The sequence below is a fragment of the Mesocricetus auratus genome, unplaced genomic scaffold (genome assembly GCF_017639785.1).
Source record: "Mesocricetus auratus isolate SY011 unplaced genomic scaffold, BCM_Maur_2.0 Super-Scaffold_100676, whole genome shotgun sequence".
NCBI classification, from domain to species: domain Eukaryota; kingdom Metazoa; phylum Chordata; class Mammalia; order Rodentia; family Cricetidae; genus Mesocricetus; species Mesocricetus auratus.
The window spans coordinates 92,773,541-92,801,439 of record NW_024429266.1 but is presented as its reverse complement, the minus strand read 5'-3'; the positions used below and the strand labels follow the sequence as shown (position 1 = coordinate 92,801,439).

Sequence of the window (27,899 nt, the reverse complement as noted above, 5' to 3'; positions counted from 1 at the left end):
GAGACACTGCTGCATACAGGCGCTTGTGAGTGCAAATGTTTTAATAATGAATGGACTTGGAATGCATGGAGTAGATTAACTGGAGAGAATGGTGGCAATAGCTGAGGGCAGAGAGATTCTAATTGCAAAAGAAAAGTAGAGACATGATCTTAACAGGGAGGGTTTCTCTCCATAAGGCTTCAACTTGGCTGCTGTGTGCAGAAAGAAAAACCTAGATATACCACAGAGGTAACTCTTTCAGCTATCTAGGTAAGATGAGAACAGGAACTGAAATACGCTAACTACAAAGGGTAAAAAGCTATTAACTGAGATTTAAAAATGTAATTATAACACAAAGGTCTGTAAACTTGAAGATAGACTGCATATGGCAGAGAGAAAGCCACAGGGTTGGTCTTGGACAGTATGTACACATCTTTTACTGAGATGGAAGAGACCTGAGGAGAACTTTTGAAATGTGTTCATTTGGGGAAAGGCTAATTATGAGTGGGATTATAATTCCATTTTTAATTGGAAATGTCAAATAGGCAAAAGATGAAGAAGTCTTCACTCATGAAGAAGAGGGAAGAGAGCCCACAGGTTGCTGAAAATCCATTCTTCCAAGGCTGGGTGGAAGGAGCACAGGATGGAGGGAGTTCTAGAAGCGAATGCAATGCTTAGAGAATCCGGATTCACATTCAAGCCTTGAAGAAGAACAAACAATAATTGAAGTCTCTTGGAAACAGTACTTAACTGTCCAAACTTTCTGAAAGATAAACTTTGAAAGCCACACCAGAATATAATCTTAGTAATCAACACAATGACACCAATACAGCTAATGGCGATGCTGAGTAAATAGGCAAGACTGCTGAGAATTTTTCAGGTTATTTTTATTCCAGGTAGTTTTTCTTTTTTTAAATGACATTTCGAATTCCCAGAAGCAACATGTCTCACACATTTCTCTATGTCCCAGCACCAAATGGTATTTAACACTGATGGGTGCTGTTTCTTGAAGCAGTCTATCATCAATAGTTTTTCTTCTGATTTCATAGTGTGTTTAATATAGCGCTTGTGACTCCCATGTACCTTAACTTGAAACACATGCCCCTATTCCATGTGCAGAGTTATAGATGATTTGGTGGTAATTCAATATTTAGGACACCAGATCTGTGATTATAGATGTTTAAAATTATTTCTTATTTGTAAAGGAACCTTAACATGAGATTATGGTTTGAGGTAATTTAGAAACTTTGCTCATTCAGCATAGTCACAAAGTAAAATCCTCATGGTTAAGCCAGGCCTTGGTGGGCATGACTTTAATCCCAGCACTCGGGAGGCAGAGGCAGGCAGATCTCTGTTAGTTCTAGATCAGCCTGGTCTACATTTCTAGGACAGGCTCCAAAACAATACAGAGAAACCCTGTCAGGAAAAACTGGAAAAAAAAACCTTATGACTTGCTTGTTGACACATCGTTGATTTTTATTTTCTTCTTTGGAATATTAACTTTGGTAGAGAGGAGGAGTCCTATATTTGTGTGATATTTCCACTTTGTAGTAGACAGTATGAAAACATATTGATAGTAGCTTCTGTTCATCCACGGATTTTTCCAGACAGACCTGGCTTTATACATCGTCCGCTAACGTGCCTTGGAATTTTGCTCATAAATAATCAATCAGAGCCGGGTGGTGGTGGCGCACGCCTTTAATCCCAGCACTCGGGAGGCAAAGGCAGGCGGATCTCTGTGAGTTCGAGGCCAGGCTGGACTGACAGCCTCCAAAACAATACAGAGAAACCCTGTCTTGTAAAACCAAAATAATAATAATAATAATAATCAATCAGAGCCAAGGCAAGGCTGACTAATGTTACAGAATGGTCGGCGTCCTCACTGTCCATATACACATGCATCATCACACTGTCTCCAACCAGGTTTAGACTGTAGCTTTTCAAAACAGCATGACCCATGCTTTTTACAAGGGAAATGCATGTAAAATATTTATGACCCTTTATGGTCAGTGCAATAGCAGAGGGGCTTTCTGGGTGTTAGCATATACTTAGACAAATGAAGGCATCTCTGCAAGTATGTCCCTTGCCATTACAAAACAAGAAACTCATTTCTGAAGCAGATGATCTGATGTAATCATCGATGTCCTGTCAAGAAAACCTCATCAGATTCCTCTCTCCCAAGCCTGCATGCACCACACTAATCCAAACTGAACTGTATCCATTTTCTCCCATAGAGGCAACGGTTTTGAGCTACGATGGGAGTATGTTCATGAAAATTCAGCTACCGGTGGTGATGCACACCGAGGCTGAGGACGTGTCTTTGCGGTTCAGATCCCAGCGTGCATACGGTATTCTGATGGCTACCACTTCTAGAGACTCTGCAGATACCCTTCGACTGGAGCTGGATGCGGGGCGCGTGAAACTCACGGTCAATCTAGGTAACACTACGCCTTCCGCCATTAAGCTGACACTTCTCTCTTCGTGTTCGGTTGTGCCTGCCAACATTTATCCCCTAACCTGTTTGCTATGGAAAGTCAAAGCAATTAAATAACACTTTGGCGGGCATCACTTACTTATGTTCAGCATAATTTAGTGCTTTGTGATTCCTGCCAACGAGGGTTCGGGGAAGCCCTATCAGTGAGATGCTTTTCACAACTTTGAATTATGAGGCTTTAATATGTCTCAAATTGGATTTGTTTCTCTTTTATGTTTATGGATGCTCTAAAGGGTGATGGATGACACCCTTGAAAAATAAATTAAATAAATAAATAAGGCCAGCATGTGTTAGATAACATGCACATGAAATATCCCATTTATACTTCAACATATAGACCAATAGTCGTTCCTGCTTCCTCCTTGGGCTTCTCCTTTGAGTAGTCATCCTTGTGGTCCTCCATCTCTTCTGTTTTACAGTACTGTGTGGGAAATTTTGCTGTCATTCAGCAATCCACAACCCTTCAATGCCCAAAGTCTGCGGCCCTCAGCAAACAGCCATGAGAACAGTCAGGACACACATTCCTTTACAGAGAGATAATGCTTTCCTGATTACATGTAGCTCCAGAAAGAGTTGCTACAGTAAAACCTCACACATCTAGATGAACTATGGAGTTCAAACAAAGCAAACTAAGAAAAACGTTGAATTGTAGAATTTTAAAAGCTGAGCACTTTATTATTTTTTCAGTTAAATTTAACTCATTTAACCTCAAATTAATACAAACTGTGAAATCTTGTGACCAGGTGGGCCTAGAAATTTTTTTCAGTGAATGGAAAAGGATGGTCCATCCCAATGGAATCCCTGTTACCTGTAAGTTCTACTATCAACTTCTACTGAATCCTGAAGTTAATCTTCTACCTGAGTTTGGCCTCTCAAAATCTTCTTAATTCATAAGTTCCCTATCCCCCAAAATGCCTCAATACAAGTGAAGATTTAGTGTTCTGACCAATAATTTTCATTAAGTCCAAATGAGATAAGTAAAAATAAATGAGGTTTTACTGTACTTCGTGGCAGTGTTAAACACACACACACACACACACACACACACACACACACACACACACACACACACACACACATACATGCCCAGTGAATCAGTAGAGGAAGAAAAACAAAATTTGAAAAGATGTAGATTTACTTTTAGAAAGATGATTAGAGCAAAACACTGTGTGACAATTGGGACAACCCTACCTACATTTTCAAATTGTGATTGGTAGAATGGTAGATCACAAAAATAGAAAAGTAACTCATGATAACTTATTACGTTTAATTATGTTCAATTAATACAAGTTAAATTAAGTTAAACAGTATAGTTTAAAACACTCGCACACTGTTTACTGTTCTGTTAGAGTTCCCTCTAGTGACAAAGATGGGTAACTACAATAAAATGGCATAAAAGGCCTAATTGTGCTAAGAGGCTGATGGCTCAAAATGAGAATATTTAGAGGAGTTCTCAGCAGCAAAGCATTCTGTAGAAGGAGTTGTGTAGCTGCTGGTCCTTGGCTGTTTGCAACCACTTTTCTGATGCGGTTGACGACACATGACAAACTTAGCTATATGGACACAGAATCTAGGTTTATATTTTCCATGTTCCCCAAAGGCATTAAATAATAAAACAAAAGCCAAAACGTATTCATCTCTCCATAAAATAGAATCAAAACGTTCCATGCAGATCTTTAAAAGTAACCATTGTGTTATCCACACCAGATATTCTGTTTTTACGTCTGCTTTTATGTAAAGCAAGCACACAGAAAAAAGAAAAATCAGTAACGTACTGTTAACTGTGATCCTCAATGCATACAGATAGCATTGGTAGCAGCTAAGAAAGACATTGGCCTGTGTGCTTCACAGGACGGCTGGCTCCTCCACAGCCATTGTAGTTCCTAAGGGTTCATACAGTTGTTTATTTTCTCCTCCAATGAATATAAGTGTGGAATCCACCAGCATCTGGTTGTAAACATTGTGTGCCCCAGAAAATCAAAATTATCAAAAGAGAAATATATTTTGAAAAGTACTGGAGTGAGAAAGAATGCCTTTAACTTCTTTCTCCAATTGACCACTGCCATTGTAAAGAATTCTGTCAGCCTTTGTGGGATGTTAGATTTTGGAGGTCCAAGATGTCTGAGCTTAGCTGAGCTTGCACTATACCCCATTGTGACGGAGCACTTTTAACTTTTGCTGCAAATATAGTATGTTCTTTCACATATGGGGAGGATGTTGCAGCCAGTCTGAATCAAGCATCTTTGACGGTTAACTACTTGCTATCTCACTTAGATTTGTCACCATGTAGCTCTGTTTGAATTGGCCATATTTTTAAACATTCTCTTGTTTCCGATAGTACAATTTTATAACAATACATCCGGGTTCTAGAAGCATATAGAGAATAATGATACGGAGTGGCCAAATTTGCATGTGTCTGTCCCCGGAAGGGTGGACTGTAATTTTATTGGATGTCTGCAGCTATTACCTTGAAGGATAAATATTCATTTTTCATCTATTCTTCCCCATCTAGATTGTATCAGGATTAACTGTAATTCCAGTAAGTGCCTATTCAAAATTTTTAAACTGTTCTTCCTCCATTACAATGTAAGCTAGTCAAGGAAAAGAGAAAGAGAGAGTAAGAGAAATGCATTTACAAAACTCATGATCTCACCTTGAAGCATACCCGTCCATCATCTGGGGTGTAAAAATTCATTTGCTATTCAATCCGTTCAAAGGTTTTCCATTGTAATTCCTGAGCCTATGTGGGGAAAAGGCAGCACATATTTTGAAATAGAAGTTGAAGCCTTCTATAGAGGTTATAGAGTCATTGATATTTGATCAGAACTTGAATCCGATAGTTCCCTTTATTATTAAATAGGGGGAAAATACAATGAGCCTAATTTCCTTCTATTTCTAGCCCTTAACTCAAATATATAAAATAAATGTCTAACTTCTCTTATTTTGAGAATATTAATCATTCTTCTAAATTCACACAAAGATTTACATAGACATAGTGTGTTCTTCACCATCCTACCTTCTCAGAAAAATTTATGAGCCTGAAGAGTTCATTCTTGATTATTAAGAAATTTACATGATGAATTTTTACATCCTGATCATATATCTACAAAAAGATAATTAGAACCATTCAAATGTGATATGCATGCCAAATGATGAGTTGCAAAGATGCATGGACTGGGTTTTTGTCTGAATCTGGATGGAGATCTGAAAGGACATAAAGACTGTGGTTTTATTTTGAGTTCCAGCATTAAGTAAAAAGTTAATATATTCTGTTTCTATATGTGAATGCTTAGATGTTTCTTTTCCAGGTTTTGCTGACCACATAATGAAAGTTCTTCCAATGACCACAAATTCATTAACTACTTAACAAAATGATCCTAACACACCTCTAATCTCTCAATGCCATAGTAAGATTCCGGTCTCTGGCCCTGGAAGAAAGCTGCCTGTAAGTTTGGCTGTGTTTCCAAAGAGCAACAACTCATCCTTTGAGGGAAAAAATTTCAAAAGCAAAATAACTTCTCTAGTAAATGCATACCATTACATATGCTTGGGTTTGAACACAATTAATATTTGTCCTAAGAAAGGTGAGTCTGATAAATCATGGAATAAGCATTGAATTATAAACCACAGCCAACCATGTCAAGCACTTAAAAATGATCAAAACCCAAATAATCCCTAAAAAAATATCTCTCTGCACTTTAACAAATGCAATCTCGAGTGTGCATCAGCTCCTCTCCAATGTTCTCTTGCATAGCTTCCTGAGAAGCAATTTTATAGCTTTTGTAGATCTGATGCCCTGGTGCCCAGAAGTACAAACACAGGTGAATTGGAAATCCCCAAAGTACTCTCTTCAAAGGTAAATTTGTGCATTAATACAATGGTAGAGTTTACTGATTCCTGCTTAATTGTAGGAAATTCATGTGGGGAAAATACTCTCATCTACACCTCCCCCTTATGTATTTCTTTTACTTTATTTGTATTAAGCACAGATTAAAACATTAACTTTTAAAGTTGCAAAATTAAAAGCATACTGTCTGACAATGGAATTAACCAAGTCAAATGTGTTCCCTGATCCTGAGCTACAATTATTTAGGACATATATTGAATATATTTATCAGTCTTCTTCGACCAAGTCTTTGTTGTCTGCTATGAGGCTCTAGTAATATGGTAGTGTGAAAGTCTTTCTCCATACTTCACATATTTGATAGAATAACAACTTTGAAGACAAAGATTTTCACTGGTTAGTGATTTTCCCCCTTTTTAAAGTAGTATGAATTACACTTGAATACTTAAATTAAGTGAGTGGATCTTAAGCTTTCAGTGCGTATCTTGGACATGACTGTGGTTGCCTTAGTTTGACAGTAGTCACTGGAAGAAACAGTCAGTGTCCGGGTAATTTTCCCATTTTCTTTTGCCTTTGTTTTACTTGGCGAGCAGTGGGAAGATGTAGTGAATTTCACGAAGATGAGTCAAATTTGAGGCTAGTTAGGAATTTACATACCAAATGACAACGACGTTTACCTGCTTTCACCAGAAGTGTGCTTGATTCTCAGTCAAAAATTAATTGGAAATATTTGTATCTCATTCTAACTGCAAAGAGCAATTATTGTGTAGAACTTTTGTGAGCCCTAAGCTTGTCTGACGTCTTGACAATCAATACACAGTTACTACGTCATATTTGCGTAACTGTCTCGAAATATGAAGAACTTTAATTGATATATTCTAAGAAAACTACCACAGGTACTTAATGGACTATAACAAAAAAGATTTCCACAAATGGAGAATTTATCCTCTAAATTGTTCAGATTGAGCAGAAGTCATCTGGGATTTCTTTCTGTACACTGACTTGGAATTTTAATGTTTTGATCTTTTGGGTGATGAAGGACAAGTGTCTCAGACCAGTCCTGTCTCAGTTCACTGCCACACCTCTGCCGATATCAGCAACTGACAGAAAGCAAAGTTTATTAGGGCTGGCTGCAAATATGGTGAAAGGAGCTCACATCTTGAATCTCAGAATGGAAGTGGTATGAGGTTTTAAACTCTCCAGACTCAACCACTGACATTCTTCCTCCACCAAGACTGCACCTGCCCATAATCTCCCCAAATATTGCTGCCAAGTGGGAACCAAGTGTTCAAAGACCAAAGACCCCAGTAGGGGCACTTCCATTTCAAAGCACCACACTATGACTGATAATTTTGTAATGCAATTGACAAAAACAACAACAACAACAAAAAAGACCACCTTTTAGTGCAGCCAGATAGGACAGGCCTGAGAATTGCCATCCAATTAACATAAAGATGAAAAATGTTTGAATTAATTGAAAAAAGCTATAGACTACTTGACAAAAAAATCCTAAAACTATACTAATATGAACTAAATAATAATAAATATTGTCAAAACATAAAGTGTTTTGAGTAAAGAGCCTCAATAATTGGCTATGAAATATTGTTACAAAAATGTATCTGGCCATCTCTTGGCTGTTATGCAATATTAAATGACATAAGTTTTTTAAGACTATAAAATTGCAAAAGGAAGTTTTATTTCATGTAAAAATTTCTCAAATTCACTGTAGGATCTGTACAAAATTTTGCCTTTTTTTGTTTGTTTTTATGAGACAGGGTTTCTTTGTATTGTTTTGGAGGCTGTTGGTCCAGCCCAGCCTCGAACTCACAGAGATCTGACTGCCTCTGCCTCCCGCGTGCTGAGATTAAACGTGTGCGCCACCACCGCCCAGCCAAAATTTTACTCTTATTCAGTATTCTTTTCATTGCAAAACCACATAGCCTGGAGTCTCTTTGAAACTCTTAGAGTTACCAAGAGAGGTCTGATTTGAAACTGGGTGTGCAGTGATTCCAAACAGTGTATCTAAACTGCTTAGGTGACACTTAATTTTTTTCAAGAAACATCAACTTTGTAGTGGTGTACTGATTACTTAATATTTTTCTTTTTTTTTTCTCCGCATCCTTAGAAGCATTTAGAGCTATGACCTTGAAGGTTTAGAGATACTGAAAATTTGGAAGCCATCCTTCCACTCATGACCCATGGGTTAGGGTTATAGAAGTAACTACTATCATTTTGTAGTGGATACAGTAATGATTTAATTTTGTTGTTTTTGTTTTTTCTCTTGTGTGTTCTCAATGGTTTTTGCTTTTCCATACTAGTGGCCTATTATCGAAAGTTCTTCTTGCTTACTGAAAGAAGTAAAACCATTAGAGCAATGGAGCATGTGTAAGTGTGTGCGTGCGTGCGTGTGTGTGTGTGTGTGTGTGTGTGTGTGTGTGTGTGTGTGTGTGTGTGTAGGGAGTGGGCAGCAGAGGAAAGAGGACAGAGTGTTCAGGCCCTTTCAAAAGCTAGAAGTTAATGCCAGCACTCTTTCTCTGTAGCTCTTACCTTACTTCTTTTGTGATGAAATCTGTCACTAAACCTAGGATTCAGCAGTTGGGCATGCCTACTAGTTAGTGCCCCACTCTTTCCATGTCCCAGTGCAGGGGATCATGAACACTTCCTGCAGAGACCCAAGTTCATGTCCCCCTTCCTGGCCTGTAAGCACTTCATTCACTAGACTGGCTTCCAGCCCGAGAAGTGGACTTTAATACATGCATGGTCTCTGCTTTACTTGTTTTCTTTTGCCTTTCTGTTTGTGCTCTGTGCTTGTCTCCTCTCCTTCCCTGCTCTTTCGTCCTTCCCACTGCTTTCTCTGTCTCTTTTCTATGTCTCCACTGTGGCTTTATTCTGTTCCCTTCTTGTTTCCGTGTGAGGATAAAACCTCTCTGGAGCTAAGGAGGCAATTACTTTAGTAGACACAACTTTCAACTGTGTTTGGCTTATCACATCAAGTGATTCATCTAAGATGCCTTAGGAAGAAAATTGCAGAAGACATTAAGGAGGACAAAATGTCAAGGGTTAAAGTTCAACGTCTTTTTACAACACAAGGCACGAGACCTAGAGACAAAAGGGAATCTTAAGCCAAAGTACTTAATCTCACTTCTGACTTAGAAAGAGATAAGCAGCATTCTAAACAGTGTTGTTATTGGAAAATGTACTTTGATGGATGTCTAGGGTGGATAATAAGATCTTCGTATTATCATTTTATTACCAGAATGAAAAGATCAACTGGATATTAGTTATCGCCAATTTTTCTATGTAGATAAAAATGGAAAGTAATAAAAGAATGCAAAATGTCAACCTGTGGCACTTAAGCCATTTTAGATTGCTGTGATCAAGCTGTCACTTGGCAAAGCTACTTAGAAAGATAGGTGTGCATTCTGGGGGACGGGTACAGATTAGGATGGGACAAATGTGCTGTTCAGAGCTGCATGGTCCCTGCTGGGCAGCAAACTTCAGAAGGCAGTGTTCTGCCTGTTTCTCCCAACGTTGGAGGTTTTTTTTTTTTTTTTGTCTAGTTTAGCAGTAATTGCCTGTTAATGACCACCTAGGTTAGATCGCGCTGAAGACAACAGATTTAAAGAAAAATGCAGAAAATTTGAGTCTTGTTATTGTTATTAACTGAATATTTGTACACAGGAAAGAAAGGTACGAAACAGTTTCATGAATTATTATTGTTAGAAAAAATGATATTAATGGAATATACAACATAGGAAAATGATAGGTCTCTAACAGAAAACAAGCAGCTAAGATAAACAGAAGGTTTTGACTATAGCCACCAGTCTAGACAGCTGTCAGAACCTGAATGGAATTTAAAGCAAGACTATTTGAATCACCTGCACATTTAAACTTGTAAGGAGTAGAATGAACACTATAGCTTGTCCTGACAAGTTTCACAACTGCACAGTAGGGCAACAGTAGACAAGGAGTTGACAATAGAAGGCTTTGCATCTAATGTGACCAATCTCCTCACTGCTTAGATGCCAATATAGAGATCTACAGTGCTCCAAAGTGCCAGAAAAGATCACTGCTTGTGCAGTCAGAAGTCTTCCTAAAACCAGAAGTCACAGTTTCTGATTGGTGCTGAATGTATTCAAGTTCTCTTTTACTGCTGATACACCTTTGTAACCATTGGTCTAGGTCAATGTCAGAAAAAACCTAAGAGGATTCTGACTTTGATATTTCTTTCTTTCTTTTTTCTAGAACATGGAAGTTTTCTTTTGTATTACCAAATGTCACTGAGTGATTACAGCATGCTAGCTGGATATTTTTGCTTGTCAAAAGGACAAATATCTATACAGACTCGCTTTGAGCTTTTATTCTTTTTTCAAATTTTTTTCTTTCTACTAATTTCCTTTTTTCTGATATTCTTAATTTCCTCCCTACCCCCTTTTTCTATGGGGATGGGACATTTTCACAAATCATCATGAATCCAGTTTTATTCAAACAAAGTTATCAATGGCTGGTACCTTCTCAGTTACTTATCTAAAAATATGAAAATAAATATCATGATCATGGAGTTCAGTTAACATAAAAATCACTAAACAAAAATTGTCTATTTGTCACCTGCTAAAGCAGATTCATACCATAAAAGATGATGTCATTGTCCAGTTAACTCCTGGTAAGAGAGGGGGAGTTGTAAGCATTGTAGCTTGGCTTGTATTTAAATGAGCATGCATACATGATATTTTGTTACCGTGGTTTAAAAAGGGAAATATAAAATTTATTTATTTATTATTTTGGATTTTTTTGAGACAGAGTGTCTCTGTGTAACAGTCCTGGCTGTCCTGGAACTCACTCTGTAGATTAGGCTGACTTCCAGCTCACAGAGATCCATATGCCTTTGCCTCCCAAGTGCTGGGATTAAAGGTATGTGCCACAATGTCCATCTAAAATAGAAAATTTTTGAAATCTTTGAGAATTTTGGTTGATGATATTTTAAATTTTTTCCATAGGTAGACTTTTCTATTTGATTATTATGTGTGCAAATTAGCTCAAAAAGCATATGCATAGGCTTCCAAAAATGTCTAGCATCTACCTTTTCTGTTAGTTTTCCCAAATTTCAGAGCATCTTTCATTACACCAAAATTAAATTATGTTCCCACTGAGTCACAAGTCACATGGATTCAAATGTTTTTTAGATGGAATAGTTCCACTTTTATTATGCCAAATGATAACATTACTAGACACAGTAAGGTATCCTGACCATTAATCATAACATACATTTGAATATTTGGTAAGAAGTCACCAATGCTATCCCTTCTTATCTGGTCGAAAAGATAATTTATAAAGACCACTACTAGTTTGTACTTGAGAAAATTAATACTGCTCTTTAATGTTTACAGTGGATTAAATTTGATTCATATCTGAGAACTAGATGCATTTGGACAGTCTTAGTGGTAAAGGTTTATTATGAGGGATACACTACGAATCAGCACAGTATGAGATAATTTCAGTCATGGCAGACAGTTGTGGGGGTTTCAACGGGTCTCAAGCGCTGGGAGGACTGTGCACAGCTCTGTTGCCTTAGCTATGAAGAATTACTGCCCTCCCAAGACTCCCTTCTCAATAGTTTGTGCTCATAAGCTGTCTGCTCCTTGTCTCTCCCTGTTATCTCGATCACTCCTCTCCTTTCTGCTGATCTTCTGTTTCTCGTCTGCTGTGGCTTCTCCATGTCCTTGGTGAGCTCGTGGTGCCTTCTACCTTGTGAATGCTTCCGTTCATGGCTCAGACTGTGCTGCATGCCTTCATCTGTCACATTGTTGCTCATATTCTGTTTACTCATTGTGCTGTGGATCTTAACTGGCCTGGAAGAACTGAGCCGGCTCCTTACTTATCAGTGTCTCATTGGACAAAGCTATCAAATCAGGACATCCCTTGACCTATTAACAAGAGGTTAGCCTTGGTGGGGAAAGTTGACTCATGAGCCAATCAGCTGGCTTCAAAACATAGCTCAACATGGGACACTATCTTCAAAGGATACACAGGGACAGCCAGAGTTCCACAAAAGCTAATTTTCTGAGCAATCTCTTCACTACATCACTGTAATGTCAGTTGAGAGGAACACATTATTTAAATAGAAGGTGAGGTACCATAATTGATTTATTTTCTTTGTTCCTCTTCAAAGAAAGCAAAGAGCAAGATATCTATGAAATATATTGAGAATATAATTTTCAAAAAATAATAAATTCTAAAATAATCAAATTATTATAATTTTGTTGACCTCAGTTTTCCTCTTTTGTTAATTGTTTTCTTAATGTAACTTCTCATCACAGTTAAAAGATCTTTGACTTAAATAGAAACTTTTAATAGTTGATTATAGAACTATTGAAACCAATGGAACTTCAAAGTCTGCTGACTACATATATATATGTATATATAAGTGTGCTTTAGAAATGTACAATATGTAACTGATGACCATTTACACACACCTGTAATGTTGCTCTTTCAGAAGTAGCAACAGGAGGTGTAGGGATTCAAAGTTTTCTAGTTATACAACAAGTGTAAGGTGTATGTGGCTATTTAAAAAAAAAGAAAGAAAGGAAGGAATGAAGAGAAAGAAAAAAAGAAAGAGTGAAGGTAAGAAGAAGGAACTTGGATACTATAAGAATTACAAATATGTTTTAAATTTGCATGAGAATAATGTAAGGAGGTAATGAATTTTTTCATGAATCTGCAGTCAGGAAATTTCCAATACAAACTGATACAGAATGCAAAGAATTCAGAATCATTTTACATGTCATAAAATGAAAGGGGTAGAGTGACTTATTTATGAGAAAAAAACTGATACCCATCTAACACCTACAAAAAGCAAACTTCTACTCTGTATATCATGGGTTGTAACAATTGTCTTTAAATAAAAAGGAATGGCTTGCTATAATTATTGAAGCATTCTTAGAATGTAGACTTATTCTCCTCATAAATAGTATAGAAATAGGCAGACCAGTAGAGAACCTAGACCACGACAGTGACTGTAGTAACATAAAATTTTAAAGCATAGTTGTTAATGAATCCTGACCATAACTCCAGAGGTGATGAATTTTGACTTGTTTAAATAGATCTGGTATATATTATCTTATGTGTGAAAATTTAATCTAATAAGTCAGCTCATAAATTTTATATTACCAAGAGTACTTTGATAGTTCTTTGAACTATATAATCTACTAAGTAAAACAATTTCAGCCAATAGGTGTAAGAAATAATATTACACTGAAGATATAGAATATCTGAGCGGTAGAATAGGTGCCTAGTAGTAGAAGCTGGGCTTCTAGCCCAGTAATAGAGGTGAGGGAGGGACAGACAGAAAGACAGATACACACAGAGACAGATATAAAAACAGACACACAGAGAGGAAAAAAGTGTGAGAGAGGGGGTGAGAGAGAGAGAAAGGTATGGAATGAAAGAGAGAATGAGAGAGAGAGAGAGAGAGAGAGAGAGAGAGAGAGAGAGAGAGAGAGAGAGAGAGAGAGAGAGAGAGAATACTTTCCTAAAGTTTCGGGAAATACGTCTTTATGTTGGTGAGGTGCTAGTGACTTTAATTATTTCTTGCTTTTGTTCATCATGTGTAGTTTCTAACTTCATGTGATGAATTTTTCTTTACTTTTCGGATGAAAGGCCATCAAAACTAGATAAAAGTAAAATTCCTATTAAAATAAAATTTTAAAGTCAGCCTCACTATTATTTAGCATGGTTTAGCTACATAGAGAATATATCCATGCACATCTTAAATCTATTGGCATATTTAATTTCCCTTCTATTTTTGTCTTCAATTTTAGTAGAATAAGCGAAGCAGTGGTGTCACACACTTATATTCCCAGTGCTCCTGAGGCAGTGGTAGGTGGCTTTCTGTGAGTTCTAGGCCAGCCTGGTCTACAAAGGGAATGCCAGGACACCAAGCCCTGTTACACAGAGAAACAAAAAACAAACAAACAAACAAACAAAAACAATGACAACAACAAACAGAAAAATCTAGAATAAGTATCTTGTCTTTTAATTCTGTGTCTATGCTTAGATATGTGAGCAAATAAACTGCAGACCCCCACACACTCCAGGAGCAGGTGTGAGATGTCTTGGAGTTGGCGTTACAGGATGCTGGGAAGCAACAGGTCCTCTAAAAGAGCAGTACATGCTCTTCACTGATGAGTCATCTCTCCAGTCCATAAATGTCTTTGAAGAAAAGATTTGTTTTCTATCCAGAAATAATAGTCATATTTGGCAGCTTTGTGGAACAGAAAATACAGGTAGCATATGACTTCAAACTTCACAGAAAACTTTTCTTAATATATTAAGTGCTCTAGCCACTCATATTCTGTACAATATATACTTAGGGGGTGACACCATGTATATAGTGTGTGATTTTTTATGCAGATAGACCATGATACACAAATTCTTTAAGTTTAACAATGTTTTGTAACCTTCGTTAAATGACATACAGTGTCTTAAAATTCATTTCTTGTTTATTTCATATTTTATGACAATATGATTTAAAGAAATTCCAGGACACCTGGTCAATTAATGACACACAGGGAGGACACACAAAATCAGATTCTATCACAGTGCATACATACTCTGTTTTCTCAAATGATTTTGTGGATGAGGAATAAGCCAAACAAGGACATCCACCAAAGAGATGCTTCTACCTGTTTCTAGATGGTGTAAGTTGTCATTGGCTGTGGCCTTCTGGGGATAGGCCTAGTTTTGCTTTCCAGGACACCAACCAGGAACCAGTACCAGGAACAAAGCTTGGAGGAGCTTCCACAGTATCTCCTCAGTCAACCCACACTAATGAGGAGGGATATTTTCTTGCTGGCAGTCATGGCACTAGCTGGTCCATCGCTATGTAAGAGGCCTTCCTCAAAAGTAGGGTAAGTTGTTCACAAAAGAAGACTCTGATCTAAGGAAGAAATTCCAGCTTTTTTCAAAATAGTCAAATGGAATCACAGAACTGAAGTTAGGGACCAAAACTTAGTCTAGTAGTTAAGTTCATGATAGTTAAAGAATAATTATCACTCTCTTTTTTGCATATTGAAGTCCAAGTAAAGAAGGATTTAGCAGTGCTTGTTTCCCAGTCAGAAACATTTTGTGCTCTCTCTCTAATTCTTGGGTGCCAAGGGCAGCTTTTCCATAGCCTTTCAATCCAGGCCATCATGGAAGACTGGGACAAGAAGAAACAACTTCAAAGACCAGATTTCTGGTCATCTTCCTTACATTGTGCTTTCCCAGCAAACAGGCCTCTGATTTACACCTAATAGAAAGGCATGTGTTTCCAGGTGCCAACTGTCATCCCCCTAAAAGAAGGAAAGGACAAAGGAAAACTCAAAAGAAGGAACTTTTACTTTTGGAAAAAAAGTGTATCCAAGAATATCCTCCAAATGCCAAGGATTAGTTAAATATTATGAGACCAGCCTTGTCCTTAACGGCAGTCAGCTTAGCATAAGACATGAGAATTCTGAAGACACGAAAGACCAAGCATGAATCAAGCCACTGTTCTAGAGTGACACAGAGTAGACACTGCGCTATGCACTCTTGCAAAGAGTAGATTCCGTAGCTATTCCAATGATTTATTCATGCACAAAAAAACTTATTTAATCAAATAATCTTTGCATTCCGATGACAACTCTGCTTATTCAATGTCAGCTTATATATTAATTAATATTCATCTGAATAGGAACTATATACATTTTAATTGCTAAACTTAAAAACAGGTTGACTCTGTGTAGGTGTTGTATAAGGTGAATTTAAATAACCACTAATGCAGATCAATATAGCCTATTTTACAAATAAATGAACAACAAACATATTTTAATTTACATAAAAACTCATTAAGTCTTTAGTACTTTTAACTTTACTTTTAATAGCACCTTTAATTATTCTTTAATTTTATACCTGCTAGCTATCCTATTATGTGATAAGCATTTCTTGGAAATGAACTATTTCTTTATAAACCTTAAAATAAAATCACAGTCCAAATTTTTACTTTCATTTAAAACTGGTTTATTTTATTCTGCGCATTTCTAAGCTTGTAAATTGAGCCAGAATAGACTTGAGGAGAGCTATTTTTGAGACGTTCTTTGAGCGATATATTTGTTTAACTTGTGATTATTTTCCTGTGTTGTGAATATAATTATGTACTTGAAAGATAGAATGTATCTTTAAACAGTTAGCTTTTCCCATTGAAGAAAATACTTATACCAGAGGTATTTACCCTGATCTGTCATAAATGGGCACAATCAATATCACAACTCAGGAGTCCAAAATGTTTTTGTAGATGGTTTAAACTTTGCCCACTTTCCCATATTGATTGCATTTAGCCAAGAATGGCATGGGAGATGAGGGATCTGTAAAAGTGAAATTTATAATAGAATAAAGGCACTGTCATGAAGAGCTATCCATTGAGGCATCTGTTTCAATCCCCAAATGCCAAATCGTCTTGCAAACAAAAATCATGTGTACTTACTTGTTTTGAAATTAAATATGAAGGCTTGAGCTCCCGTAGTACCTAAGTCAACTAGCATCTTTGCACCTAGAAATTGCTAACTGCTGGTCTCAGGTCATTTTGCTCTCTTAGGCAATACAAACTTATAGATTAAGTTTTATTCTCAAAGCAACTGAGGGGGAAGTAAAAGACATTATCAGCTTGTTGAATTACCCAAGCTCTCCAGCCGTAGTACTTATCACATCCCATACTTCTAAACATTAAAAGGGGACATAGCTAACATCATATCTTTGTGGGTAGAACACCTAAAGTCAATGGGGTGGCTTTCCATTAATCATTTGTCTTAAGTCAATTGTTCATCTTCCTAAATAAAAGTATTACAAAAATCTAGAAAAAGAAAATCAACCTTTCAACTAGACATAGCAGCCCAAGCTCTCAAGAAGCAGAGGCAGGCAGATCTCTGTGAGTTCAAGGCCAACGTGGTCTTTGTAGTGAGTTCCAGGATAGCCAGGGCAACAAACATAGAGACAGTGTCTCAAAAAAAAAAAAACAGAAACAAAAGCATATTTAACCTTTCAAAATATACTTTGCAAATAGTTATTGTTCAAGGCACTGAGCAGGAAGAGATAGCATATATTCTTTGAGTTTTCAAATTTATCCAGAAGGAAATAATGACAACATAATACTGATAATAGGTATTATCATGAGAACCCACCATACAGCAGATGTTGCTTTAAGTGATAAACATTCATTAAGCTCATTTGTAGGCGAATGATTTCTCTTATTAGCATATTTTACAGATAAGAGTACTAAAGGAGGCACAGGGAAGAGACGTTTGTTGCTCAAGTTCCCACCAGAACAGCTGCTCCAGATCAACATAAATAATGTTTTAAAAAGTACAAAGCAAAAGCAAGAAGTTTAAGTAACAATCTAATCAACACAGAAACACTGAACTCAATGTGATGGGATTTTCTGGTGGAGGTTCATAAAATGCCTTTCTTCGGTGGTTAGGGTTCCGATAAAAAAAAAAAGGCATACATGGGTAATCTTGGATTTACAGTATTTACGCAGCATCCTTTCTAACAGGAAGGAATATTTTTAATATTTTAGTGAAACATTAAAGGAAAACAGCTCTCTATAAAATCATTCTGAGGCGTCTTCTGGCCTCTTAACCTTGGTGGAATTAAAGAGAGTTAAGGAGAAATAGAATAAGGATTGTAGTTACTTTACTTGGCTGGCCACCCATCTTGTGGTTTCTAGGGTGACTGGTCTGACACCAAGCCCAATTTGTTTCTGGCACTAAACCCCGCCAGCAGGACAGACCCCAGGCGCTTCTCTGGCTCCCCACATGTCAAGCATTTGAGTGCAGACAATGTGGTGAAAGCAATCGCAACTTCGCCTTGTTTGTACATTCCTGAATTTAAACCTTACAGACGAATGCTTCAAGATCAACAAAGCAAAAACTTCATTCTGCTCGCTAGGAGGACTTCCTTAACTAAGACCCTGAGGTGGGAGGACCCCATGCCAAGGCCAGTGCTCTCCTGTCCCTAGCTTCAGAATCCTCATTTGGAGGAGGGGGCGCCAAGGCTTCAGTCTGTACTAAGCCTGCAGATCATGTTGCCTTGTTTGCCCATGGTGTTACAGAAAGTAGCAGAGAAGAGTGTAGGCGTGTGATTTACATGTCTAATTTCAGTTTGCAATGGAACTTCCTGCTGACTCACAGAAGTAACTACCTAAATAAATAAATAAAACCTCACTCTCTCAGTTCACTAAAACCTGAGGAAGGTAAAATAGAGCCACTTAATAAAGAATTAATGTGCTTTGAATTTTTTATCCCTTATTTTTTTTAAAAAGAGGTCAAATTAGTATTGCTCTTTTTAAATAATTATTTTCAAACCAGAAACTAATAATTAAGTAAAATGACAAGCTGTGGGTGTCATAATCATAACCCAAGAAACACATCCTCATGTCATTTTCCGAAAGGAAATGTGGCTGCCAAGAACCGTGACTCAGGCTCCAGGCTGCAGCCATCTCTGCCTATTACAAGGGCTTCTCTCTCTTCCTGTCTTGTCACAGTGACAAAGCTGGCTTCCAGCCTCCCACCACAAGCCAAGTGAATTGCCAAATAACCGTATTGAAATCTGGGGAAATTGATATAGATAGAAACCTATTTTTATACATATATACTCACATACACAGGCATCAAACTTCTAAAATCTGAGAAAAAGTAAGGTAATTAATGTATTCTAGATTTTGTGTTTTTTAAAGCATTTTAGTGAAGTTTTTTAAATTTGTGGTTTTTCTTTCTATGAAAATAATGATAAAACCTGGAGCAATACAGTTCAGATAATTAAAAATATTTAAGGTCACCTTTGGATCAAAGGCAACAGTAACTCTAAATCTTAGAGTATCTGACTCTAAAACAGTTGTCTGTTTTTACTGTAATTCTTTATTACTCAATGTATAAGAAATTATGGAAAAGTTTAAATTTCCTCTTTATTATTGTGAACTTCCAAGATAAAAACACAGACCACAGAGTTAGACATTTTAAACAAAGTTTTATTAAAATACAACATAAACATTTGTCAGAATATAGCCTATAGACTGCTTTTTAGAGGAGCAAGATTGAATAATTACAATAGGGACCCTATGACTTGCCAGCTGGATATACTTACTCTTTGGTCAGCAAAAAATATTCCCTCCTTGACCTAGTAGTATGTACATAAGATCTTTCAGAATAAAACACCCCCCAGTCAGGATTTTGCAAAAACTGACATCATTGTTAGATACAAAATATTTTTAAAATGTAAATGAATAAGAAAGTGTGTTATTCAGCCCAGAATAAATAAGAATACTTATATAACAAGAGACACAAAAGGAACCACTTTCTGTGATGCCATGGTGCTGTATCTTCTCTCTAATTCAAATACAGGGTAATATAAGCAATTTAATGGTTTTAAAATGTGTAAATGCATACTCCAGTCATGTATGAATGTAGAACCAATTTGTGCATTTAAGTTGATACATTGCTTTTCAGAGTTATTTCTGAACTACGGAAATGCTAATAATCACTTTCACATTGAGGCAATGTTTAGCCCAGATGGTTGTGTTAAAACATAACCTACTATTAATAAAGTGGAGACTATCAATGATTCATGCCCAGAGGACAAATTTTGTTAAGTTCTACCTGCCTACCATCTATGCAGGTGTTTGATGAAGGATTTACACAAAGAGCATCAGAGTGCTCATGTTTACTAAGTGATCTTGTTGTAAAAGCACTGAGGCCTGTAGGTGGTGCTACAAAAGAGAAATTGTATTTTTGTTTTTAAGAGACTAAGTGCATGGTAGAGATAGCCCATTTGTGTTCTGAGCATCTTTGCAATACATCACTAGAGGCAGATAGCTACCCAAAGGTTGCAAAAAGTTTTGAAAAAAGTTCTGCCTTATGGCACACAAGTCTACTATTCTTAGAAGCCCAAATAGAAATGTTTAGATTTGCTTGATCTGGCTATATCCACCTTTTAGTTCCCAAGGAAGTTGTGAATTTCATCTGGAGGGCTCCGCTGGCTTCTTTGAAGGTTCTTGGCTTTTATTTTTATTGTCATCCATGGCTTCTCAGTGCCCCTGCTCCTGTGCTCACAAACCAATTCAAGCAGTTCACAAAATATTTATCCACATGCTTCTTAGCTTTAAACCATCTGAAATTAGCATCACGTGCATCCTGTCTAACCTCCTTAAGACCAGGAGCATGCTCGTGGTCCAATCTGAGTCCCACATGCTCAGTTCTTTTAAATTTATTTTCATAATTAGGTTGACTACTTTAGAACCAAGTGAGTAAAATAGTGCAATTTCAAGTTCCAAACTCAAGCTTATTCTATTATGCATGCTGATGTACCTTAAAATCTGTTTTTGTAACTAAGCTATTTTGTTATTGAATCATTAATTTATACCCACAACTTTAAAATATAATTTAGAGGGATTTATAGGACACAGACAGACAGACAGACAGACACACACACACACACACACACACACACACGTACAAACAAATGATTGAGAAGAAAAATAAAATTTTAAAGAAAAAAATTTAAAAATCACATTGCTGAAACACCACCGATCTTCAGCCTTGGCTCTTTAGTATATATATAGATATTAAGATAAGGCAAGAAGTTGCTCACCTCATGAGAGAGGGATGGATCTAAGATCTCCAGAATTTGGACTTCTTAATTAGAGAGTAATATCAATACATGACACAGGGCTAATAATATGAGCAACAAGTGATAGATTTCAGCACTTATGTAACCTGGCTGCAGAATAAAGAATGGTCTTCAAACACAATTTAATAGTTTTTCAAACACAGCAAAGTAGTTTTATAGACCAAGTGTGATCTTACAAATAGAGGGCTATTTGCAAAGGGCTTGAATAAGCCTTTGATGGAGTATTGGACAAGACAGGCCATACTTTATCTGAGAGACATAAGCTCTCTATCCCAGCAGCTCGTAACAGGGCTTGGTGAGATTCAGGGTTTTTAGGTGAGACCTCAAGATATAAGATAGGAGCCACGTAACTCTTCTGTTGTGCACTTTTTAATGTTCATTTTGCAAAATTACATACTGGAAAAATAATTACTATTTTAAAAAAGCAATGGTATAAGCCACTGCCACAGCTCTTGGAGTACCAGCCATCCCTGTAAGACAAGCCGAGAACAGCCAGAGCAGTCTTCAGCAGTGGTCCTTCACGACTCAATTCTACAAACAGGGGGAAAAGTTACCTACCTCTACCATAACTTCAAAAATTTCCCTTACGTATCTGTGATTTCACCATGTAAACTTTTCTGTGCTTTGATGCACCAGATACCTGTGCACATCTCTGGGATATGGAGTGCAGGACCACTTGATCCTGGATGAAGACTGATTATTTGCAGTGAGATTTAGCAAGGCCATTAGGTTGATTAAAGCAGCTTCACTGTTAGCATTTGAATATAAACACTAATAATTACAAATTGTCATTTATTGCTATTGTCCTGGATTCACTGGAGTCTAATAATTTTAGCACACACAAACACACACACACACACACACACACGCACACACGCACACACGCATGCACGCACACAAAACAAGCTCCTCCTCCTTTTGGGGTTCTGTCTGGCCTCCTTCCTTCCACTCAGAACAAAATGAATATATTTGATTAATAACAGCAAGGAGCCTCTCACACACTGGAGAATGTCATTATGATACGGAAGGCTTTCAGCGAGCTTCTAGTAAGGGGAGTGGTGTAGTGCTGCCTGCTCCTTCCAAGAATGAAGGGATGTTAAAAGTGGCCCCAGGGGAGTGTCCCTCATGAGCTTTTATGGACCATGAACAATAAGAACAAGAGGAAGAAAGGTCAAAGTAAGAGAGATAGTACAAAGCAGACTAGGGACAAAAATACAGTTCTCTGCTCCCTTTTCCCCTGTGAAAAGTATAAATCGTAATACATAATACAACTCCTTTCTTCTGAGATTTGAGAACATACTGATTTGACAGTGAGAATTTCTCTCTCTCACGCACACACACACACACACACACACACACACACACGCACACACACACACACGCAAAACCTTCATCCCTTCAGCTGTCTTAATTCCATTTCCTATTTCCTTTGAAACTTAGAATTCACTTTGTCATACTAGATTTTATTCCATATATGTATACATATGATGCATACATACATATATATATTTCATGATGTCTATGACTTGAATACTAGGTCACACTAAAAGCAAAGTTGCATATAAATCTATTCTCTACAGAAAAGAAACAATGTGTTGTGCTTCCTTAAAAAGTTTTGTCTATCCCACTAAAGCTATTGTGACAAAACACTATAGCATGAATAACCTTTTCCCTTGTCTTTTTGGAAGTCCATACTGAAGCTATAGTTTTGGCCTCTGGTCAGGGTCTCTTTCTGGCTTCCATAAAGCTGTTTTCTCCCAGTATCTTCACACGGCCAAGCAAGCTTGCATTCTCTTCCTCTGTTTGTAAGGAAACTCTTGCCACCACGGGACTTCTTACCTCTCTCAGAATGCCCAGGAAAGAGTTCCTGTAGAAAGAACCTCTAAAAGAAGATGGAAGATTGCAAGTCTCAGGACTCGCTCTAAACCTAATTGCTTCTCAAAGACCCCATATTCTAATATATCATCATTTTGAGTAATAGAGATTCAACATATGAGTTTGGGGGTTCACAAATATTTGGCCCCAACACACATTATCCTTGAAGGAAAGACGTTAGCATAATTGAGGCGTGTTTTGATATCCTCAAAGGACAAACTAACTCTCAATTGACTTCAGGCAATTAACAGCTTGAGTAGCTATGATTTTCCCATTAAAAGTTTGCCAAGAGGTGAACGGTTTACCACTCATAATGTGAACTATTAAGCCACCTTTCTTTAACAATTTCATGCATGTTTAAATATCCCGAAAATGTGAGGGTCTAAATGAATGGGAGAGATCCGCTGGGGAGCCTTCCCAATGTGGATAGGGATCGATCGAGAAGACAGGAAGCTAAGTTTTAGCAAATCGCTGATGGCAGAATATTTGTCCTTCATTGATGGACCCTCTCTGTTGTATCATTTGCAGCCTCATTTAAGCTTCCCTCAGAGACACGGGTACTGTTCAAAGAGTCTCATTCACATGGGCCTACACACAGGATGCCCAGGTTGTCCCAACAGTTTAACCATTCCGTACGGGAAGCTCAAAGAAACCCCAAATGAAACCTTATCCCCACATCCTTCATTTAACAACGGGACAAACAGGAAGTCAGGTTGCTAGCCTTACAAGGGTCTCATTGCCAGCAAGCTCTGCAATGTAAGCAGATATAAGCTCGCTGTGAGTTGACTATAGCAAGGACAGCACTCCATCACGTTTTTAAGCCACGGGACCCTGAATCCCGTGGCGTTACCTTTGTAAGAATTCAGTCCTACATGGACAAGTTGATAACAATGTACAGATGAAATAAAGCATCTGGTACCCAGCGTGCACTGTCTGGTCTCATCTTCCTAGCAGCAAACCAAGGGCCTGCAAACAGGATTCTTGACTCCCTGTGCAGTGCACTTTCCATTATATTTCACGTTAAGTGAGCACCCTCGTTGGGAAATGAGGCTATCAAGTGCATTTCTAAGAGGCTTGTCTTCTAAAATCAATCTGTTCACATTTTTAATAATGCAAGAAAGAAGTCTGAAGTGGGCCCACAGAGAGCTCTGTGGACCAAAGGTTTGTTTTTAATTGGATTCTAAGTCTGTTGTTATGGAAATGGTGGCTTCACAGATGAACCCTTATGATTTGACTGCAAGATCAAGCCCAGGGTGGGGGATGAGGATGAGCTCATCCTTGTGCTGCTTTTTCTCGACAAAGCGCATTGAGAATTAAAAGAACGAGAGGAGAGCTGCTTCCCAAGCATATGTTTCCAAGAAAGAAAATAAATCTCCCCTACAAAAATAGCTTTTTAAATGATATATTCTCACCTCAAAGATCAAAAGTAAGAGTGACTCAGGTTGCCAGCAGGACACACAGCTGCTGTGACACTTTTAAACTCTCCCTTCTTCACCCCTGAAGCTCCAAAGGGCTCCTTTGATCCCCGGATTTGCTTTCAGAATGTGGCCTCATTGTGTGTTGGAAGATGCTGAACTCCCAGATTCCTCCATTTGTTTAGTGATCAGTTGCTGACAACTTTCCTCTCCAGAAGAGTTTGTACTCATGAACCAGGGCGTGTCGTCTAACTCCACTATAGAAAAACAAGAAATGCTTTCTAAATCTTGACGGTTGGTGGACGACACCATTCAAAGAATTGAGGCAATTCCCTTGAAAAATTTAGCTTATAGTTTTGGCTCATCTTAAGTGCCAAGGAAGGCAAGACTTGCGAATGTGAAACAGCACCATGAAGAAGAAACAGGCTGTATGGCTAGTCTGTGGTTGTCACAGCTAGCAGTGAGCTTGTGTAAATGTACTACTGAGATTTTCTCCCCTTTGTTCCCTGGGCTTTTTATTGTCTGTCTAATTCTTCCCAGGTACTGTTATTCTGATGTATTCCAAAGGATCTCCACCATACATATAAAATTGCAATTGATCGCTATTGGGAGGTTCTTTCAAAAAACAAAACAAAACAAAAAAGAGCCTGGTTTTTAGACCCAACTGTCCATAAACTTCAGAGACTGATGAACCCACAAACTTAGTGAGTCTTGGAGATACACATTTAAGATCTGAAGAGCAGCCGTCATACAGACATTACTGAGGGATCCTCCCTGGGTACTATCGGCTGCTTACCCATTTCCATCTGAAAATGGTTCAGAAATTAGATGGCTGCTAGCCCCTTCACTCTTAAGAAAATTATCACGTCAAATATCAGGAATTTCCTTTAAAAGATGTACATTACAAACTCAGAAAGGTTTCTAACGATACATTGAATGTGCCTATTTATGATAGCAGGTTAATTCTCTTGTCTTATATCAATGCAAAAGGTTAAAAACTCTTAAATTGTCATACCTGAGTGTTTTTAACTTGTCATTTTCCTTGCTTGCTATGACTCTTTTGGGTTTGAAAACTGGTCCTCTCTCTCTCTCTCTCTCTCTCTCTCTCTCTCTCTCTCTCTCTCTCTCTCTCTCTCTCTGCTCATCTCTCTCACTTCTTTCTTCTCTCTCACTTCCCTGCTCTCTTTTCCACTTTCTTCTCACTTTCTGTAAGGTTCATTGTCTTGTCTGATTCTGATTGCCCATAATGACTGTTTGGCATATTCTACAGGCAAAGGTCCTGAGACCCTTTTTGCCGGCTATAACCTCAATGACAATGAATGGCACACGGTGCGTGTGGTTCGTCGTGGAAAAAGTTTAAAACTAACAGTGGACGATCAACAAGCCATGACAGGTAAGATCTCCTGCTTCTGATACTTTTTTTTCTTTTTATCCCTGTATTTTCTTTTTTGTTTGATTTTTTTGAGAATTTCATGTAGTGTATTTATATCCCCCCTTCCAACTCCTCCCATGCCCCACTATCTGAGGTATAGTTCCTATCGAGTGATACACACCATAGGCAAAAGCAATCTCAGGAGAAAGAGATTATTTTACTTACACTTTCATACCGCTGCTCATCATGGAAAGAAGCCAGGGCAGGAATTCAAAGCAGGAACCTCAAGCAGACTGAAGCAGAAGCCAGGGAACAGTGCTGCTTTTTCTTTGCATTGACCGGTTTCTGACACGGGTTATTAAGCCTGCTTTCTTATTGCACTGGGATGCCCAGGGGTGGCTCCACCCACAGCAAACTGGGCCCTCCCACATCAATCATCAATCAAGAAGACGCACTGCAGGTTTGCGCACACATCAATCAGGCAGGGGCTTCGCTTTCTCAGGTGAAGCTAGTCTTCCAAAGTGACTCTAGCTTGGGAGAAGTTGATATAAAACTAGTCAGCACACCACCGCCCCCTCTCAATATCATGACCTCTTTTGTGACTCTCATGGTTACAGTTATGCACATACCTATGTGCATTATAATTGCAATCTGAGTCTCGTTAATGTTTCTCAGATGCATGTATCAACTGCTGACCTCTTGGGATTGAATTACTTGTCAGAGGTCTCTTCTCTGGATTGGATTAGATTGACTCTCTCTCTCTTAGCAACCATAAGTTACCTGTAGCTCTTTCTCTAACTGTATGGTCTTATGAGACACCCCGCCCCTGCCCCCTGCCCTCTGCCCCCTGCATCCACAGTGGCACGTAAACTGATGTTGTCATCATGTGAGCGTTGTGTAGATGACCATACTGTTAAGATTTCATGGGTGCAAATTGTGTCATTTGCAGAAGACATTGTCTAACAGCCGACATCCTATACCTACAGCTCTTAAAATCTTTGCTCCCTCTCTTCCTTGATGTTGCCTGAGACTAGGTGTAGGGGTTGCATTTTAGATGTGTTAGCTAGGCATGGTCGCCCCAATGGTAATTGTCCACTGCATCTTGACCACTTGTGGATTTCTGGAGTGATCTCTGACTGCTGCAAAAGAAGCTTCTTTGATGGCAGCTGAAGGCAACACTTACTGTGCATGTAAGACTAGGTATTTAGAAGGCAGTTGGGGATTATACTGGCCTGGGAAATCAGCAGTGTATATATTCTTCTCTAAGGTACATGCCTTTGCCAGTCCTGGGTAGCCAGCTATATTTTACAGTTCCAGACATAATTTCCCTCTTACTGATGGACCTTAAGTCCAATTAAAGGGCTGTTCATTACCAACCCTAGCCCACCAAGATGTAAGTGCTACTATCGTACCCTTGGATACAGGCTGCCCTACTGGTCCTTCTTGTGGTTTATAGGTAGGATTATTGATAGGTTTTTCTCCCTTGGCACTTTTCATAACACCTTTAAGTAATATAAGAACTAGTTTACATGGAGAGAATTTCCAAGCCAGTACTAGCTGATTCTTCCATGTTCTGTATCTGAAGAGCATTTAGCAATTGAGTATTACATTCAAGTTCTGGGAGTCAGCCAAGGCAGTGGAAACAACCTGTATTATTTGGGGAGTTTGTTGGACTCACCTGACCAACAACTTGAACATACATTTCCCACACTGGCACAGGGTTTCTGTTAGATAGTCAGTGGTTCCTGTGGTGGGTGGGTCATTGTCATCCAAGTTGCATTAACTTACTTAAACTACTAATATATATACAATACATATACACAGATTTACTTGTGCATGCTCTCTTTCTGTTTGTAAGTTTCAGATTCATTCTTTGCTGGTGGCTTTTCAGACTGAAGCCAATACATGATTTGAAGGTTGTACTCAGGACATTTGTCATCCAATTTGTCAACCAACATGTGCATTTATTAAGTAGCCTAATAAGCATTCTTCCAACTTGAACATATCTGCCATGTCATTTCCTTGTCCATAGTTCAAGAAATTATAATATATTTTAATTTTGTGGTTCTATAAATATCTTAGTGTTTCATGAACTATCAAAGTCATTGTAGATTCTAGTTTGTCTTCATTCCCTTTATTTCTTATATATTTTGTTGATGAGCAGTGGACAATTCTGTTTTCACTTCAAAATATGTTCATAAGTGTACTGATATGTTGGTGTACTTT

The 27,899-nt window shown here is 38.0% G+C and overlaps 1 protein-coding gene and 1 long non-coding RNA gene across 29 annotated transcripts in view; one reads left to right on the top strand and one right to left on the bottom strand.

Annotated features, from left to right (window-relative positions):
- Nrxn1 (neurexin 1) overlaps positions 1–27,899 on the top strand; it is a 1,058,108-nt gene that overhangs the window by 466,374 nt on the left and 563,835 nt on the right. For 19 of the 28 annotated variants that reach the window (XM_040736989.1, XM_040736999.1, XM_040736994.1 and 16 more), the window contains 3 exons: positions 2,214–2,417; positions 4,986–5,012; positions 25,572–25,694. In XM_040736989.1, the coding sequence (XP_040592923.1) occupies positions 2,214–2,417; positions 4,986–5,012; positions 25,572–25,694 (354 nt within the window). The remainder of the gene's footprint in view (positions 1–2,213; positions 2,418–4,985; positions 5,013–25,571; positions 25,695–27,899) is intronic. The other 9 variants (XM_040736997.1, XM_040737015.1, XM_040737014.1 and 6 more) reach the window with 1 other exon arrangement.
- Positions 25–26,488, bottom strand: LOC110342962. Its single transcript, XR_002385153.2, has 3 exons — positions 25,899–26,488; positions 5,127–5,213; positions 25–680 (listed from the first exon to the last, which is right to left on the bottom strand). It is a non-coding gene; the product is annotated as an uncharacterized LOC110342962 (long non-coding RNA).